A 17,085-nucleotide genomic window follows, 5' to 3' on the forward strand; every position below is an offset into this window, starting at 1 on the left:
CGGCTGCAGCCACCTTTCTTCGCCACGCAGCAGCCCGGGTTCACCCCTTGCAGGAGCTGGGGTGGGGGGAAGGAGCCCCGGCTGCCCCACACCGATGCTGCTCGCCCCGGGGGTGCTGGGCTGGAGGGTGCCCATTGCTCCTCGTGGCTCTGGCTTGTGCCGCCCCAGAGGGGGCCACCCCGATCCCGAACCCTGCTGGTCCCCTGGGAGGTGTCACGGCCCCAGGACCAGCTTTGGGATGCTGCACAGCCCCAGAAGCTGAGCCTGGGCCGAGCACAGCTGCCTGCGTGCCTCAGTTTCCCCACCCGGATGGGGCACAAGCAGCCACGCGTGGCAGCAGCCTCCTTGGCACAAGAGGCAGCCGATGCGCAGAGTCAGCGCGGGATGACGTGAAAACATCCCAGAAAACAAAACTGCTGTCAGCGAGGACAAGTCAACGGGGTCACCAGCCCAGGGTGGAGGGGGAGGAAATGACTGAGGGGTGAGGAGGAAGCCAAACCTGGCCCTTATTACACCAAACGCTGCTCACCTGTGCCAGATGATGCATCCCGGCGGGGTTAAGGCTGTTGCAAGGCACAGGGTGTGTTGCGGGCAGCTGCTGAGTGGTTTGCTGCTCAGAAATCCCCTCCTCTGGGCTAGAGGGGGCAGTTGGTGGGGGTGATGCCCTTAATTTAGGGTGGGGGTGATGCTCCCTGCGTGGGGAGGTCCTGTCCTGGTTCTGCTGGCAGTGAGGGCGCAGGGGTGGGCAGGGGAGGTGCAGCAGCAAGGGGGTTTTTTGTCTGTGCAGCAGGAAAATGCTGGGCCCTGGGGTTTAGGCTCTGGGTGAGGCTCCCTGAGAAGCCCCCGGTGCCATACGGGAAGCAAAGGAGGCAGAAAGCAGCAGCCGAGGCGCACCCTGAGGTGCACACCAATGGGTGCCGCCGGTCCCATCGCTCTCCTGGAAGGGCGATGCTTGCGGGCACCCAACCAGCCCCCAGTAGGAAGGGGATTGGGATATTTTCCTGCTGGGGCTCGGAGCAGAGTCCCATAAGCAGCTGTGGTGCTGAGCTGTGCTGGGGGCTGTGCAAAAAGTCGTTATCCATGCAATTAATGAGGGGTAGAAGGGTGCTAAGGGGGCAGGAGGGGATTTAGCACCAGGTGCCAGGGTGGGACCGAGTTGTGGCACTGATCCATGGGGACGTGGGGGCTGTGGGCAGGGAGCCCCCTCCCCAGAAGCTTTCCCTTTGCTCCTCCATCACTGCCCAGGGGGAGAAACTCGGGCGCGAGGAGTGGAGCAAGGCAGGGAGCTGGATTTACCAGCCCTCCTCCCATTCCGGGCAGCCTGTAATTAGGACGTGCGCCTAACGAGCTTTGCCAAAGTCGGGGCGCAGCCTGCCCGCGAGCTCCTCGGTGGCACCGGGCTCCTCCCTCGCCTCCCAGGGCCCCACATATAGCAGGGAGCGCCGAGCAGCACCCACATTTCCAGCTGGCTTCTCCGGGGTGCTCCCCAGCACCCTGCTCAGCTCCCGCAGGAGGATGAAGCCCTGGATGCTCCTCGTCGGGGTGGGGATGGCCTTGGGCTGCGTGGCCGGCCGTGAGTAGCAGGGCCCGGCTTGGGGAGGGGGCTGGGGGCTCGCTGAGGGTCGGATCCAGCAGAGGTTTGTAGGGGAATGGGTGGAGGGTGGTGGTCGTGGGGTTCCTCCGGCTCTGGGGGCTCAGCCGGAGAGGAGGGGGCTTCATCCTTCTCTTTGCTGCATTGTGACCCCCCCCCCTTGGTTGCTCCCCTCTGCGTTCTGCTGGGTTTTCTTCACCCAAATTCACCTTCCTCTGCATCCTGGGGGAGGATTAGAGGCAATATTTCCCCGCTACCTTACCCGCAATCCTCCCGGCCGATGCTGGAGGGGAGCTCGCCGGCTGCAGGGAGAGCACGGCACGAGCTGGGGTGCCTTGCCCATCACAAGCACTGCCCAAAAAAGCCACCAAAGCTCCGCTGTGCTCCCGGACAGCCCAGCACATCCACACAGCCCATCCCACAGCCCTGGGGCTGGGCACGGGCCGGTCGGGGCGGCTGTGCTGGCACAACCCCAGTGTCCGGGCTGGAAGCGCACTGGGATTTACTGGGGCTCCCAGCACCGAGTTGCTTCTCGCCCTGGTTTCATCCTGAGCCAGGTCCCGGCTTTCGGTCGGTGAGCAAAGCCTTGAGGGTGCCGTGTGAGAGCTGTGATCTGCCCGCACAGCCCCAAAAGTGCTGGCAGCTCCCAGCTCATGAGCTGGGATCCTGTGGGGCAGGTCGGGTGGCTCCGGGAAGTGGATTTGGTGGCGTTTGGTCATCCCATCCGTCACGCCGAGATCGTCATCGCGGGTGCTGGCTGGCGTGTGGCAGGGCCTTTGGCTGGAGAAGGGCACGTGGTTCGTGTGGGACAAGGGATTTGGGAGATGGGGCAGAGCAGCAAGCCCGGGATGGGGCTCCTGGGGCATCAGGGATGGAGCACGATGCAGGTGGAGCTCAGCCAAGGCTGTTTGGAGATGGGCTCGGGTGGACGAGCAGGAAAAAAAAAATTTGGTTTTGGCACAATGATGCACCGAGGAGCAGCTTCTGGGCATCGGCTTTGGGGCTCTTTGTTTCCGAGCATCCTGCACGTGGCCGGGTGTTGTCCTGGCCGTGTTCTCACATAAAATGCGAGCTGTAATCCCTTCTCAAGAAGGGAGTTTCACCACTTTTCTGACGTGGCCAGCAGGCTGTATCTGGCCTGGAGGTGAGCGGAGAGGAATTTTGCAAGGCAGGTGCAGAAGAGGAGCTGCTGCTGCAATCCTTGCTGCTTTTGCAATCCAGCTGGTGGGCTGCCCTGACAGTTTGATGTATTCTTGTCTTGCTTAATGCAAGCACCGAAACCGTCCTTGCTTGGAAGCATCACCGGGGTGTGCTGGAGCTGGGGAGCAGCTGACAGGGCACGACGAGGGACCTGGGACGAGATGAAGGGGGTTGCAGCCAAAGGGGAGTTTTGCTCTTCTCCGAGATCCTTCCTCAAGGCCCTGAGAGAAGGTGTAGGGATCCTGAAGGCAGACAACGTCCCTGGATGAGGTCCTGAGCAGCCCCCTCTAACTGGACCCCAAATTTCTCTCTGGAGTGATGTGGAGAGGCGGTGGGGCCCCAGCCCCTGCCCGGGGGAGCGAGGAGCTGGGGAGCATCTCTGGCTGCTCGTGGTGCACCTCTGCGGTGTAACAACCACCCCGACCCTCATCCAGGCAGGATGGTGGCTGGAGGTTTTGCCCAATTACCCCCAAAATGTTTCCCCTCACCTCGGGGAGAGGAGCTGCTCAGGAAATAGCCCGCATTCTCCCCATCAAAACCTCCTTGCAGAAATGAAGTCGAGTTTGCTCTCGTCCAAAAGCTGCGTTCAGGCAGGGACTGGCCTGGCTGGAGAGCTGAAAATGAGATATTTGACGGTGATTTTTGTCTGGCTCGGTGCTTCCCAGAGAATATCCGTGGGCTGGGCGAGCCCCGTCTCACCGGGGGCCATTCCGAGGGTTTGGTTGCCAAACCCACATCTGGCCTCCACTTGCCTCATCTGGCAAGTGAAGCTTTCTGCTGGGGAAGGGCCGAACAGCAGGGGCTGGTCCAGGGGGTGATGGCTCGGAGGAGAGGGCAGGAGGATGGTCCTGGGTCCCCCCACCCAGATCCCACCACCAGCAGTGTTTGGGCACGGCTGGCCGCGTCCTCCTGCTCCAGCTGCCCTCCTCCAGCCCTGCGAGCTCTCCCACCAGCTTTTCTCTCCCCAAAATCTCCTGCAGCTCCTCTAATTTGACCACCAGGAGTGCCAGGCTGCCCTGCAGCTGCTCGGCTCCGTTTAGGTTTGAACCTCTCCGCAAGGCGAGCAGCTTCTTGCAGTCAGCCCCGTGCCCTGCGCTGGGAGAAGCCTTGGCTTGTTGCTGCTGTTTTTCGTGGTAGAAACCGATGCTGAACTCGCTCCTCCGAGGGATCTGCAGAGCTCCCAGGCTCGGCTGAGTCACTGCACGTCCTGGTACTGGGTTTTGCTGCGACACGCTCGGGCAGCACGCGCCCCGTGACCGTCTTGGTGCTGGTTGGTGTGTGGGCAGCTCCTTTGCGCCTTGCGCAATCTCTCCCGCTGGAAAACGAGCCTGGATGTGTCATTCAGCCCGACTTAGCCCAAATGCTGCTTTTGGGATGGAGAGGGGTGCTGTGCTGCGCCATGGGGGTTGCAGCTGCTGTGCCCACCGGGGATCCAGACCCGGCTGTCCTGCTGCATGGATGGGTGACACCAGGGTGCACGAGCGATGCTTGTCCCCAAAATCATCAGGTGATCCTTCCCTTTACAGCCCTTTCCAGTTGTCCCTGCAAAAATGGGACTAAAACAGCACCGAGGGTGAATTTCCTCAAGGAGCATCCCATGAAATCAAGCAGGATTGCCCTTGCAGCAAGACCAGCCAACAGGGGCTGCTGGGGCAAAGAGGTTCTTCCTCCCACATCATCACCTGTAGGGCCACTTTTCTGCTGTCCCCAAAACCGACAAATAGTGGGGGGAAAAACGGAAAAGAGCAGAGCAAGCAAAGTGGCTGCAGAGAGGAGCCACCCAGGGTGACCTCGGAGGTCAGGCTGCGCGCTGCCGGCTCAGGATCTGCCCCGTGGGCACGTTTGGCTTGCTGGAACCGAAGGCAGGCCACCCAGAGGTGTTGCTCGCCGTGTTTATGCTGCTGCCTGATTGCAGGTTTGCAAGGGAAAGCAACACCCTCTCCTCCAGGGATCGCTTTGCAGGCTGGCTCGTCTGGGGCATGGCCTCTTGGCACATCCCTTGGGGTGCCGGCACCAAGGGGGTGTCGGGGAAGCCGTGCCCAGGCTGCCCCGTTCATCAGGAGCATCGTCAAGCAGTGGGCAGAGAAAAAGTCACCTTCCCCAAGCACGATGCCTCCTGGTTGTCCCTTAATTAAAACCAAACCTCTGGTCCCACGCCGGTCCCCTACAGCCCAATTTGCTTGGCAGCAGGCGGCCCTTGCCCCTCGGAGAGGTGGCATTTGTGCTATTCGGAGCACGGCTTGAGTCGCCGCGTTATTTTTAGCTTCGCCACAACGCGTAATAAAGCACGGGCTGCCCGACGTATTCATCACATAAATAGTTCGCCGGGGAGGCCCCAGTTTGCCCGGCGTGGCGGAAGGACTGGTGGACGGGTAGAAAATGAAGGCGTCTGGAATGTGGCACTCCTCCGCGCTGGGGACGGCTGGGCCTGGGGCACTGCCTCGAAGCCTGGTGTTAACGGGGTGAATCAGAGCAGGCAATTAGTGGTGGGGAGCCAAAAAGGTGCTTCCCCGTGCCAAGCGACCTGCCAGGGACCCCGGCGTGGCACGTGGCTGCGGCCGAAAGGGGGTGACCCGTGGTGATGCGTCCTGGGGACTCAGCCGGTCCAAACGCCACCCCAAAATGTTGGGAAAGGAAGGATCCTGGACAGCTTCACGGCGGGAGCTTGGTTCTTTTGGCTACCCCAGGATGGGAGCAGGGAGGGAATGCGCTGAGCTATGGGCGTTGGGGTGCAGCAGCATCCCCATGGTCCGGGGAATGAGGAATTGGCCCAGCTCCAGAGCACCTGGGGCTCCTTTCCTCTCTCCTGGACACCCTCAGCACCGGTGTCCCCGTGCTGTCCCCTGCCACCAGCCAGGACCCAGAGCCACGCGGCAGCTTGGGCAGAAGGTGGAGATGCTCCCGGATTTGGGGACGGATGATGCAGGGCTCCTGGAGCACCCCGCAGACCACGCTGTTGTTTCTCTCCCCCAAAGAGCTGTACACGGCCCCCGACTCCTGCAAGGGGCGCTGCGAGGAGCCCTACAGCAAGGAGGACGAGTGCCACTGCGACGCCGAGTGCGAGAGCCACCACAACTGCTGCGAGGACTACTACGAGCACTGCCGACCGGGTGAGCACTGCTGCCTGAGGAGGGGGCTCCGTGGGGATGCTGGAGCCTGGCGGTGGGGTGCCAAGGGCTGGTTCCGTGTGGGCATCCACCCGTGCCGCTGTGCACTTGTGTGCGTGGTCCTGGGCAGCCCCAGCCTGCGTCTCCATCACCCTGAGCCCTTTTTCTTGTTTTTGTGCAGGTGGGGAATGGGGCGAGGAAGCAGCACGCAGGCATGCTGGCGGTGAGTGGCTCTGGGTCCCCTCTGTGTGCCTCTGGGCTGCTTGCTCCCAGGGCCGACAGCGTGGGGCGGCGCGGTTTTGGCACCTTTGAGGTGCTGCCACCGTTTGTGCAAAGCCTCTGCGTGCTGGTGCTGAGCCTGGGGGTTGAGGACTGATGTCCCCCTCTCACTTAATGAAGGCTCTTGCCCCCAAAATGTGGGGTTGGAGCCGGCTGGGACCCCCCTGCGCCCCGCGGTCACCCCGCGCCTCTCCCCGCAGAGGGTTTCTCCAGCAGCCGCGATGCCATCAGCGACCAGGAGCTCCTGCAGGTCTCCGAGCAGCTCTACGGGGCCGATCACAACAAAGCCCGGCCCCAGGACATCACCATCAACCCTCAGTACCGGGCTGCCCCCGACGAGACGGATGACCAGGAGGATCGCTCCCCCCGGCCGTGAGTGCGCCCCGGCACTGCCACCAGCGCCCTCACCACGTGCCAAGGGACCTGGCCGTCTGGAGAGGGGTCCAAAAAATCTCCAAAGGGTTCCTCTCCCCCCCTCCCCAGGCTCTACGCGTTCGTGAACGAGAAGCTCTTCTCCAAACCCACCTACGCCAGCTTCATCAGGCTGCTGGACAACTACCAGCGGGCGACGGGCCGGGAGGAGGAGGTGACGGCGGAGGAGCTGAGGGAGCAGGACACCTTCCTCCGGGAGGTGATGAAGACCGAGCTGATGAAGAAACTCTTCGCTTTCCTCCATCAGAAAAGTGAGTGTGGAGCTTGGGAGGAGCGGGGTCGCCGCGTGTCGATCCCCCGGCTCCTATTTCCCTGCCTCCCTCCCCGTTCTGCTTTGCCCGCAGACCGCTACGGCTCCGAGCAGGAGTTCCTCGAGGATTTGAAGGAGATGTGGTTCGGCCTCTACTCCCGAGGCAACGGCGAGAAGGACTCCAGCGGCTTCGAGCACGTCTTCTCGGGTAGAGCCGGCGCGTCCCGGTGGGATGGGGCAGGGTTTGGGCAGCGGGGGGGTGGTGCCCGGCTCACCCCAGGGTCTGGTTTGTGCCTAGGGGAGATTAAAAAAGGGCAAGTGAGCGGGTTTCACAACTGGATCCGCTTCTACCTGCTGGAAAAGCAGGGACTCGTCAACTACTACAGCCACAACTACAACGGGCCGGTGAGTGCTGCCCCCATGGGAGGGTTTGGGCTGGCCTCGCTCCATCAGCTGCGTCCCGAGGGGGGCAAACGGGGACCCCCCCGGTGCATGGGGCAGAGGTGCTCACCCCTCTGCCCCCCTACGTGGACTTTGGGGTGGAAGCAGGGTGGGGAGATCTGGAGAAAGTGGTTGCAAAGGGCAAAAGTCGCTCCCAGACAGGAGCAGGAGTGAGGCTGGGAGCCTCCTGGAGAGGCCACACGAGGGTTTTGCTTGGCTTCCGAGGGTCTCAGCCCCCGATCCCCCTTCCCCTGCCCTGCAGTGGGACTCCTACCCCGACGTGCTGGGGCTGCAGTTCAGCTGGGACGGCTTTTACAAGGAGGTGGGCTCCGCGTTCATCGGCTGCAGCCCCGAGTTCGAGTTCGGCGTCTACACCTTGTGCTTCATCGCCCGTCCTGGGAGGGCGTAAGTACGGCGCCGTGTCCGTCTGTCCGCCTGCCACCAAGCCCTCCTGCTCCCCACGGAGCAGCCGAGTCAGCCCCTGAGCACTCAGCACGGTTTTTGGGGGCGTTACGGGTGGGATTGGGATGGGATGGGGACGTGGGGACACCGGGAGAGCTTTTGGGATGGGGTAAAGGTGAGCGTGGGGCGCAGCGGTGGGATTGGGATGGGGACATGGGGACACCAGGAGAGCTTTTGGGAGGGGATAGAGGTGAGTGTGGGGCTCAGGGGTGGGATTGGGATGGGATGGGGACATGGGGACACCGGGAGATCTTTCGGGACGAAGGAGAGGTGAGCATGGGGCTCAGGGTTGGGATGGGGACATGGGGAGAGCTTTGGGGAGGGGGGAGAAGTGAACCTGGGGCTCAAGGGTGGCACGTGTGTCCCCTGTGTGTCCCCACAGATGCCACCTGAGCCTGGGTGGCCACAGCATCAGCATCCAGACCTACACCTGGACCAAGTCCACCTACGGCCCTGGCAAGAAATACATCGCCACCGCCTACGTGATCTCGCCCTGAGGCTGCCCCCATCCCGGCTGGGAGGAACGGGGCGGCCGCAGCCCCACTGCTCCGGGGCCCTGGGCTGCCCCTCGCCACGGATCCCCCGTGTGGGGCAGGATTTGTCCCCCCGTGTGAGATGGGGAGCCCCGGGACCGACGTGGGGCAGGACGGAGGTGGCTGTGGCCCGCGTGGAGGCAGCGAGGGGAGGGAGGCAGCAGCCCCAGTACCTCCCAGTGATGCATCGCCCGGTCGTGGCAGGAGAGCAGGGGGCAGAGAGGGACCCGCAGTGGAAAGAGGAGGCCCCCCTGAGCAAAATAAATACTGACCCTGGAAGGAGATGCGGTCACCTCCTCGGTGTTGGAGACCCCGCTGTGCCCCGAGGGATGTGCCATGGGCAGCAGCAGCTCTGCCAGCCCCCCCCCCACGCCCCAGCCCCATGGATAGGGTGGGTGTTGGGACCCCTGGGTGCTGCCAGGTGCTCCCCAAATCACCTTTCCCCTGGGGCCACCCCATCCTCCCCATCCCCTGCTCTTATTTTACCCCATCAGCGCGTGTATAAATGTGTGTGCAAACGGATAAAGAGTGCGGGGCTGCTCCCTTCCATCAGGGACCCCAAGAAGACCCCCCCCCCCATGGTCCTTGGGCAGCTGCTGACGGGTCCTGCCCCGAGGAATTACCCCACTTGGGGACCCACGGGGCTGCTGTGCGCCCACGGCTGCGTCCCTGGGGACCGTCACAGGGGAATTGGGGTCTGCAGAAGGTGCACCCTCCTCCCGGAGCCCAGCTGTGCTCTCCGGGGGGGCTCTCCCCAGTGGCCCCCGTTCCCAGCACGGAAATGGAGCTGCTCCAGGCTCCTGGGGGCTCTCTGAGCACGGGCACCCCAACATCTCCTGCGCTCGGGGGCACAAATCCCAGACCCTGTGGGCAGCTCAACCAAAGGAGATGGCACCCCTGGAACTCTATTCCCCACCTCCCCACGCTGTCCCAGCACCCTTGGGGGGGGCTGACAAAGACCCCTACCACCCCCTTGCTGCTTGAGCCCCCTGAGCTGCCCAGACCCCATCCTTTTCCCCACACGTGCACCCTCTCCTCCTCCCCTTGGCGATTCGGGTGCCGTGGGCAGGGCGGCCACCCTCTCGGGGGTGTTGGCTCGCGTGTCATTTTATCCGTGCCTCCCCCCCCCCGGCTGCTTTCCTGCACCCCCTGGGCTTGCAGCAGCGCCGGTGGGTGCCTGGGGAGGGGATGCTGAGGAGCGCTGAGATTTGAGCTGCCCGACAGATGGCCGGCTGCCACCGCGGCTGGGGAAGGGGTGGGCGTCCCCGCGCCATCTGCCAGGGGTCACGGGTGACCCCCAAACCCCGCCGCAGGGGAAAGGAGGGGTGTGAGGCGTGGAGGGGGGGGGGGGGCATGCCAGAGCTTGATTTACAGAAATGCATTTGGGATGGGTGCGGGTGGGCTCCTCACTGTTGGATCCCCCCCCTCACCAACCCCAGCACCGCTCCCCGGGGACGCACGCAGCAGCCCGGGGGCTCGGGGAGGTGCCGTGCTGGTGGGGTGGGTGGCAAGGGGCAGATTGTGTGGGGCAGGGCACGGGGGGGGGGCAGCGATGCCCCCGGTACCCTCGTGCTCACTGGAGCTCGTCCCGAAGCTTTTTGGTGGTTTTTGGGGGGGGATGATCGCTGCGGGGCTGCCCTGGCACAGGACCCAGCTCCTCCTCCTGGTTCTGCTCCCCCCCCAGCCCCATCCTCCTCGCGTGCCCACCCGCTGGCCTTGATACCCCACGCCGCAGCCTCCGGGCTGCCCAATTCCCCTTCCCTCTCCACCCCAGGATCTCTTCTTCCCTCTCCATCCAGAAGGATCCCAGGCGGCACGGAGAGCTCAGGTCCCCCGCGGTCGCTGGGCACCCCGGGGCTGCCCTCCCTGCACCCGTTTTCGGGGTGAACGGAGGCGAAACCCCACAGGGACGGGTCACCCACCTTGTGCCTTTGTGGGGGTGGTGGGTGCAGGGCTGGGAGATGCTCGGGTGGTGCTGAGGAGCTGCTTCCAGAAGGATTTGGGATCCCCGGGTTGCTGCAGGCAGGAGGGGAGCGAGGAGGAACGAGGTGGGCACGCACCCGGCCGGCTGCGGGTCTCGAGCCGTGAGCTGGGAAGGCTCCAGGGAAGAGCCGAGAGGGCTGAGTGGACCCCAAAAACCCCCAGCAGGTTGCTGTGGGCACGATCCTGCCCTTCTGCACCCACAGGACCAGCAGGATGCGGCCGAGGACCCAGCAGACCCCTTGGGGACCAAAAGGGGTCCCCCAAGTCCACCCCACTGGGCACCTTGCGCCGCAGGAGGGGACGGCGGTGTCACCCCCAATTTGAGGACCCCCAGACCCTCCCTAGGGCCACCACCACATCCCCTCTCATCCTCCTGCCCCTTCTGCCCTGGGGGGGGGGGCACAGGGGGACCCTCCAGCTTCCCCCCCGAGCGTTGGGAAACCGAACAAAACGAGCGGGGAAGAAAGGGAAGGGGCAGGAGAGGGGTGGAGAGGAGGGGCAGGTGTCAGCAAGCTGCCTCCAGCCATCTGTTGCCAGCTCGGGGACTCGCTTTCCCCCTCCCTCCACCCCAGCTCTGCGTCCGATGGGGCCGATGGATGCTCTCGTGGGGGGGGGGCAGCACGGCGGCGTCCCCCACCTGAGCGCAGCCGCGGCCGGGGGGCTCGCGGGGGGCCGGGGGGCGCGGGGTTGAGCGCAGCAGCTGAGCTCCCGGAGAGGCTCGGGGCTCCGCTGCCCTCTGCTCCCTGCTCCGAGGAGGAAAGGGGCTGTCCCCTCGTGTCCCCCCCCTCCCCAAAAATCCCTCCTTGGCAGAGGAGCCCCCTCCTGATGTAAGGGGGAGGTGAACCCCTGAAGTGAGGCTTTTTGGGCATGGGCATCCTCCGGAGGGGCTGCTGGAGCGTCTCCCCCACAGGACACCCGTGCCCAAACCATTCCCCTGGGTGATCTGAGCTGCTCAGATTCAAGCAAGACCCCTCCCCGCCCAAATTTTGGTGAAGGGTTGCTGCGAATTTGGGTCTCCGATCCTCTCATCCATGGCCGGGAGCTGCTTCTCCACTCCCCTCCCCGCCACCAAAAGGCCAGGACGAGGGGGCAAGCGCGGGGTGGCACCAGGAGCCCGACACCTCCGCGCCTTCAGGAGGGCAAAGCGAGGATGAGGAGGGTCCCAGCTCCACCCGAGCCCCTACAGAGCAAAGCCTGCTGGATTATATCCTAATCCCAAAGGCCTTGGGGACCGGGACTCTAAGTGGAGGCTCTCTAATCCCTTCCCGTAAGCGATCCGGCGCTAACTGCCCCGATGGGACTCCGGCCACATCTGGTGGGGGAGCCCGCCGGGGCTGCCCGCGGCTCGCTAAGAGGATGAGGGTGCGGAGGGGAAAATGCTAAACCATTTATGCCTCGGGCACTTTTTTTTTTTCTTTTTTTTTCTCTTTTTTTTCATCCACGGCGATCAGATGTCAGAGCCGGCTCTCCAGCCCCCTCCTCATCGCCCCTCATCGTCGCTGGGACCCTCCTGTAAAAAAAAAAAAAGCAGAAAAAACAGCACGGATGCGGCCACGAGCCCTGCGGGTGCTGCATCCAGCTCCTTTTGCTCAGCTCCTTGGGGGGGGGGGGGCAGAAATTGACCCCCCCCAGCAGCTCTGCCCCATCCCTGAGGCTCCACGCCAAGGCTGGTGCTGGAAGGAGATGATGTCCCGAGCATGGGAAGCTCGGGGAGGGCTCAGAAATTCCCTGTCCCTGAGCTGAGCATGAGCAGATGGGAAAATGACCCCCCCCCAAAAAAAAAGTAACCACCTAGAAGGGTCCCGGGGGCGGTGTCCCCCCCTCTCCCCCAGCCCACTTGGGGATGAAGGAGTGGGGTCGAATCCTGCTGGGGTGCAGCTAGGAGCTTAGCCGGGGTGGAAAGGGTGGAAAATCCCCTTTTTGCAGCCCCAGTGCTTCCCCCTTGGGGGGGCAAACAGAGCGATGGGGTGGGGGGAGAACCAAGCCCCCCCCCCCGGAGCAGGGGCATCGCTGACAGCTGGGCTGGGGCAGGCGGCCTCGGAGCAGGGGTTAACGAGCGGCAGCCGAGGCCGTTATCCCATATGGGGTTGTCCCTTATGGGGTTATCCCTTATGGGGTTATTAAATATGGGGGGGGGGGGGACCGGCACGTGCCAGGACCCTGCCCCACGTGCGGGTCTGAGCCCCCTCGTCTCCAAACCGCCCGAGGTGCAGGGTGGCTGCTCCAAACCCGGAGATATTCGGAGCTGCTTCGCCCCTCGTGGGACGCCCTCCCCACGAACTAATTGATGCCACCGGGGGATAAAAAAGACCCCAGAGCTTCACCGGGGTGGGGGGGGGGGCTTCAGAGCGGATCAGGGGGGACCAAGCGGAGGGGGTGGCCGCGGCACGGCGAGCAGGGCGAGGATTTTGGCACTGCCGGCCCGCAGCTGGCCCTGGCCGTTGGGGAGCCACGCGGTGGCCGCGTCCCTTGCCGGTGGGCTCGGGCTAACGGCCGGGAGCCGGTTGTGGCCCCCCCCCCCTCCCCAAGCCCCTCGCCCCGAAGCCGGGCGCACGGGCTCCCCGCGGGGGCCGCGGAGCAGCCAACTGTTCCCCGGCGAGGCCGTGCGGCGGCGGCGGTGGCAGCGGGCTGCAGCCCCGGCTAATCCAATCCATCAGGGGGGTAATGAGCTATGAAAGTGCGGATTCAATTAAGGGGGATTGCGACGGAAGGCAGAGCCCCGGCGTGGCAGACGGAGAAAGGAGCCCGCTCCCCTCTGAAAGGGTCCATCTGTGCCGCCGGGTCCCCTCTTTGTGCTCCCTGAAAGGGATGGAGACGCACAAAGGCGGCCGCAGCCCCCGCCAGGCGAGCGCCGGAGCCTCTGCCCATTTCCCTGGGGGGGGGAAACTGAGGCACGGAGGGGCGCGGGGAGAGGTTTCGGGCGCCGTGGCGAAGTTTGGAGGGCTCTGGATGCTGCCAGCGAGCCGGTTTGCGGGGGGTTTGTGTTTTATTTCTGAGTTAGGGGGGGGTCCTCGGCACGTCCTACAGCCCTTCAGGCATCCCGGGCACGGCTGCTGGCTCAGGACCCATCGCCCAGCTGAGACCCCGAGCTTTGGGCTGGATTTTGGGGTCGCTCTGCCCCATTCCCACAGCATCCTGAATTTTGGGGGCCTCTTCCCACCGCTCTGTACCAGCACCAGTCCCCATCCCCTGGCGTGGGGAAGCCGCTCTGCTTCGTGCTGGGCAGCTCAGGAGTCCCCCACACCACCCTGCTGGGCTCCGTGCCTCAGTTTCCCCTCCTGGGAAGGGCTGGCAGAGCCAGAAGCACCCAAAGGTGCATGCAAAGGTGCTTCAGCACCCTCCTCTCCTCAGCTCCAACCTCTGGGCATCCAAATCTGGGACCCCCCGAGCATCGTTGCGGCTGGAAACACCCCCGGGGGCCTCTTCATGGGAGAGCCCCCCGCCCGATTACAATTTGGGGGGGGGATTGGGCCAGGGACGAGTTTAAAGACGGGATTATTGCTGTACAAATTCTGATTAAACCGTCCCCAAACCCTCCTGCTACAAGATTAAGCAGAGCTCTAATCTCAGCCGAGCAGCAAGACTTCGTCAATAACTCCAAATCTCCCCGCTGTTAGTTTATCTGCTGGGGATTAGGCAGGGAGGTTCCTGAACTTGTATAAAATAATAATAATAATAAAATAAATTAAAAAATAAAAGAAATGCCTGTGTGCTGGCCAGTGCGTGGCAGCTGTCATTGCAGGCGTCGCAGCCGGGGCTGCCCCAAATGTCTGCGTGGGGCAGGTTTTCTCCTCGCCCTATGTGGGGCACCAGACCTGAGCCCTTTTGGGACACCCCAAAAATGTCCTTCGTGGTCCAAGGATGGGCTCTGAGACCCCCACATGAGGGAGGATGGTGGGAGCTGGGGGTGAAGGAGCTGCTGCACGCTGCAACCTCGGAACAGACCCCTTGGTCCCTTGCCCACCCAACCCAGAGCCCCCCCACAACACCACTGGGGCAGGACCGTGGTGTCCCCTAACAGGGCCATCCCCTTGGGTGCCAGGAGGACACGGAGCACCCCCGGAGCTCCCCGCTTCCCTCAGCGAGGTGCTCCCAGCCCTGGAAATTCTGGCTGAGCCGGGATGCTTCCCAGGATACGGGACGGTCCCGGGATGCGGGATGCTCCAGAGATGCGGGATGGACCGAGCAGATGCCGGGGGAACGCCGGCCCTAATCCCCTGGCCCCGGCCCCGCTGCGTAAACACTCTGTACAGCTTTGCAAACAGATTGAAGCGCGGCTGATCTGGAGCGCAGCGGAGAGCTTAGGGGCTCAGAGGAGCCAGCGCCGGGATTTGCGCGAATTCCCCGCCCCGCGCTGGCAGGAGCCGGCGGGATGGGGACCCCCATGGGGCTGGGGGGACACGGGGAGGGGACCTGGCCCCAAAGCAGGGCATGGGGGGGATGTAGCAGGGCAGTGGGGCAGCCCTGAGGGGGTCTGGGGTTGGGGAGAAGCTGCAGGGATGGCCTGAGGAGCTCCGGGTGCTCTCCAAACCCCTGAATCGAGGGAGATGAGATCCCTCCAGGGGCTGGTCTGTTCCCAAACCCCTCAGGTCCCGTTCCCTTCAAGCCCACCAGCTGGGAGAACACCCACGGGAGCTGCAGGGTTTGGGGACACGTCTACCCCACGGAGACCCCTCGCCCAAGCTGTGAGGTGCTCGGCACGAAGCCCCTCTCTGGCTCCTCTCCTCCAGCCTGGCTTTTGGGGTCCCTCCTGCCTGTCCCAGACCCCGTTTGGAGCTTCACACACTGCTCCAGGGCTTGCTGTGCTGCTGGACAGACGTCCAAACAATGTCTTTTTGGGTTGTTTTGTGCCACGCACGTGTGCCCGGGGGTCCCAGCTTTGCACAAGCCCCCATCGAACCCTCAGTGCCCTTTTGGGGGCAGACAAGCCACGTCCCAAACCCCCCGGGGCTCAACGAGGTGCCACCACCTTGTCCCCTTGGGACCACGTGCCGCTCCTCGCCCACCGGCCCCGCACTCATCAGCAAGAAAGTTAGCTGCCAAAATCTGATGTCCCCAAGGGGGGAAAGACGATTAACTCGAGAACCGACCGTCTGAGAGTTCGGCTTAGTGGGAAAAGCCTCGTGGCTTCCCAAGCCGGCCACATTAGGAGCTCAGTGGCTCACGGCGTTATCAGATTACAAACAATATCAGAATTACAGCTTTTAAAGCTGGGTTTTAAAAAGGCTTAGCAATTATACGGCTCGGGGCTCTCCCACCCCGCTGGGGAAACCAGGGCGACTCGCAGCCAGGACCCTCGGAGCTGCTCCAACCACGGCTGTTCCAGGGCGAGCTGGGGTGTCCCCTTCCCCGAGCTCCACTGTCCCCAGGACGGAGATCAAGTGGGCTTCAAGCAAAGCTTTGGAAGTCCTAGAGGTTGTGCAGAGCTCCGCCAGGTTTGCTGTGGCCATTTCTGAGCCTTATTTCCCTCCCGAATTCCTCTCCTTTCGCCCCGTTATTGACCCACGCTGGGGCACACGCGGTCTCCAAGCTCTGGGACATCTCCGTCCCCAAGTGCTTCCAGCTGGGGCACCTCCAGAAAGCCTGGCACCTGCGTGTGATCTCCACCACACCAAACCTGGGGTCCCACCACCCCACACGGAGCCGTTTCCCATGGGAGATGCTCTCCCATCACAAGGAGATGCAGGAGGAGAGGACGGACCACCCCCTGCTCCAGCCTCCCTGGTCCTTCCCAAAGGAGCATCCTCCGGCCCCAGCTGCGACCCGGCATGGGACAGGGGGAGTTTTTAACAAAGGAGCCTTTGTGCTGGATGCTAATTAGTCATTAAGGCCGGGTAAGTGCTCCTGATGGGCTAAACTCATGGGGCAGGGACCCTGCTCTCCTCGCACCGCGGTGCCCACCGTGGCTTCACGTCCTCGCCAGGGATGGTGACAAGTGGCACTGCTGTCCCCAAAGCCTGAGCAGAGGGCGAAGCCTCTGAATGTTGCAGAGACACCAGGGCACCCCCCCAAATGTCCCCCCAAGTCCAAGAGCCCCCCCAAGGCACCAGGGAATGGCCGTGAGCTCACAAGGGACCGTGCACAAGCACAGTGGCCTCGGCCACAGCCTGGCGCAGCTCCCGGCGTTTTGGAGATGAGTTTGGCCACCGAAGGGTGCTGAGGGGGGCCGGGGGGGCCGGGGCACAGCTGGACTCTGGGCACCAGCGCTGAGCTGGCAGCATTGCCACAGCCAGAGGCTGTTTTTCCCTCCACTGTTGCCCCAGCATCCTTGCAGGGGTCACCGCGGGGGGGTCTCACCCTCTCTGCCGGCTGCAATAACCCCCAGCCCACCGCACGCACAGCCTGGGGCAGGGTAAGACCCCTGCGTGGGGGGGTTCCCTCTTGCTTAGGGGACACAGGAGGCCTCCACGCCTGCCTGCACGTCCCCCCATCCCTTAGCAGCAGAGCTGCAGCTGCGGGCCCCCCCGGAGAGCCCCCTCGCCGTGCACAGCTTGCGGGGACGAGGCGCTCGGCAGCTCCCACCGGGCTCCGTGCAGCAGCCGGCGTGGGGCTTGGGGGGGACGGGGAGGCTCCGAGCGGCGCGGGGACACGTGGCACTCAGGTCCCCGTGCGAGGGGACGGCGGGGACGAGAGGCCCCAGCGGCAGCCAGGAGCTGCTCCAGGATTTGAGCACAGCTGGGCAAGGCAGGCGCCGGCGAGCACAGCGCCGAGCGCGGGCAGGGCGATGCGCGCCTCGCACGTGGATGGGGTGAAACCAGGACGTTGGTGCGTGCACACCTGCGTGTGTGTGCACATTTGGGTGACCTC

The 17,085-nt window shown here is 63.9% G+C and overlaps 1 protein-coding gene across 1 annotated transcript; it reads left to right on the plus strand.

Moving 5' to 3' along the window:
• Positions 1-5,711: 5,711 nt before the first annotated feature.
• ENDOU (endonuclease, poly(U) specific) lies at positions 5,712-8,259 on the plus strand. The gene is made up of 7 exons (XM_032204699.1): positions 5,712-5,901; positions 6,378-6,549; positions 6,661-6,860; positions 6,954-7,067; positions 7,158-7,264; positions 7,563-7,705; positions 8,145-8,259. The coding sequence occupies exons 1-7, from the start codon at positions 5,712-5,714 to the stop codon at positions 8,257-8,259; spliced, it is 1,041 nt and encodes a 346-aa protein (XP_032060590.1).
• The last annotated feature ends 8,826 nt before the right edge of the window (positions 8,260-17,085 follow it).

Source organism: Aythya fuligula, chromosome 29, assembly GCF_009819795.1.
Source record: "Aythya fuligula isolate bAytFul2 chromosome 29, bAytFul2.pri, whole genome shotgun sequence".
NCBI lineage: Eukaryota > Metazoa > Chordata > Aves > Anseriformes > Anatidae > Aythya > Aythya fuligula.

Bases quoted from the DNA above. Each gene is read 5' to 3' on its own strand.
- ENDOU (XM_032204699.1), top strand. From the start codon at position 5,712: ATGCAGGGCTCCTGGAGCACCCCGCAGACCACGCTGTTGTTTCTCTCC. The intron at 6,550-6,660 runs GTGAGTGCGCCC...CCCCCTCCCCAG, and splicing joins GAGGATCGCTCCCCCCGGCC to GCTCTACGCGTTCGTGAACG. The intron at 6,861-6,953 runs GTGAGTGTGGAG...CTTTGCCCGCAG, and splicing joins CGCTTTCCTCCATCAGAAAA to ACCGCTACGGCTCCGAGCAG.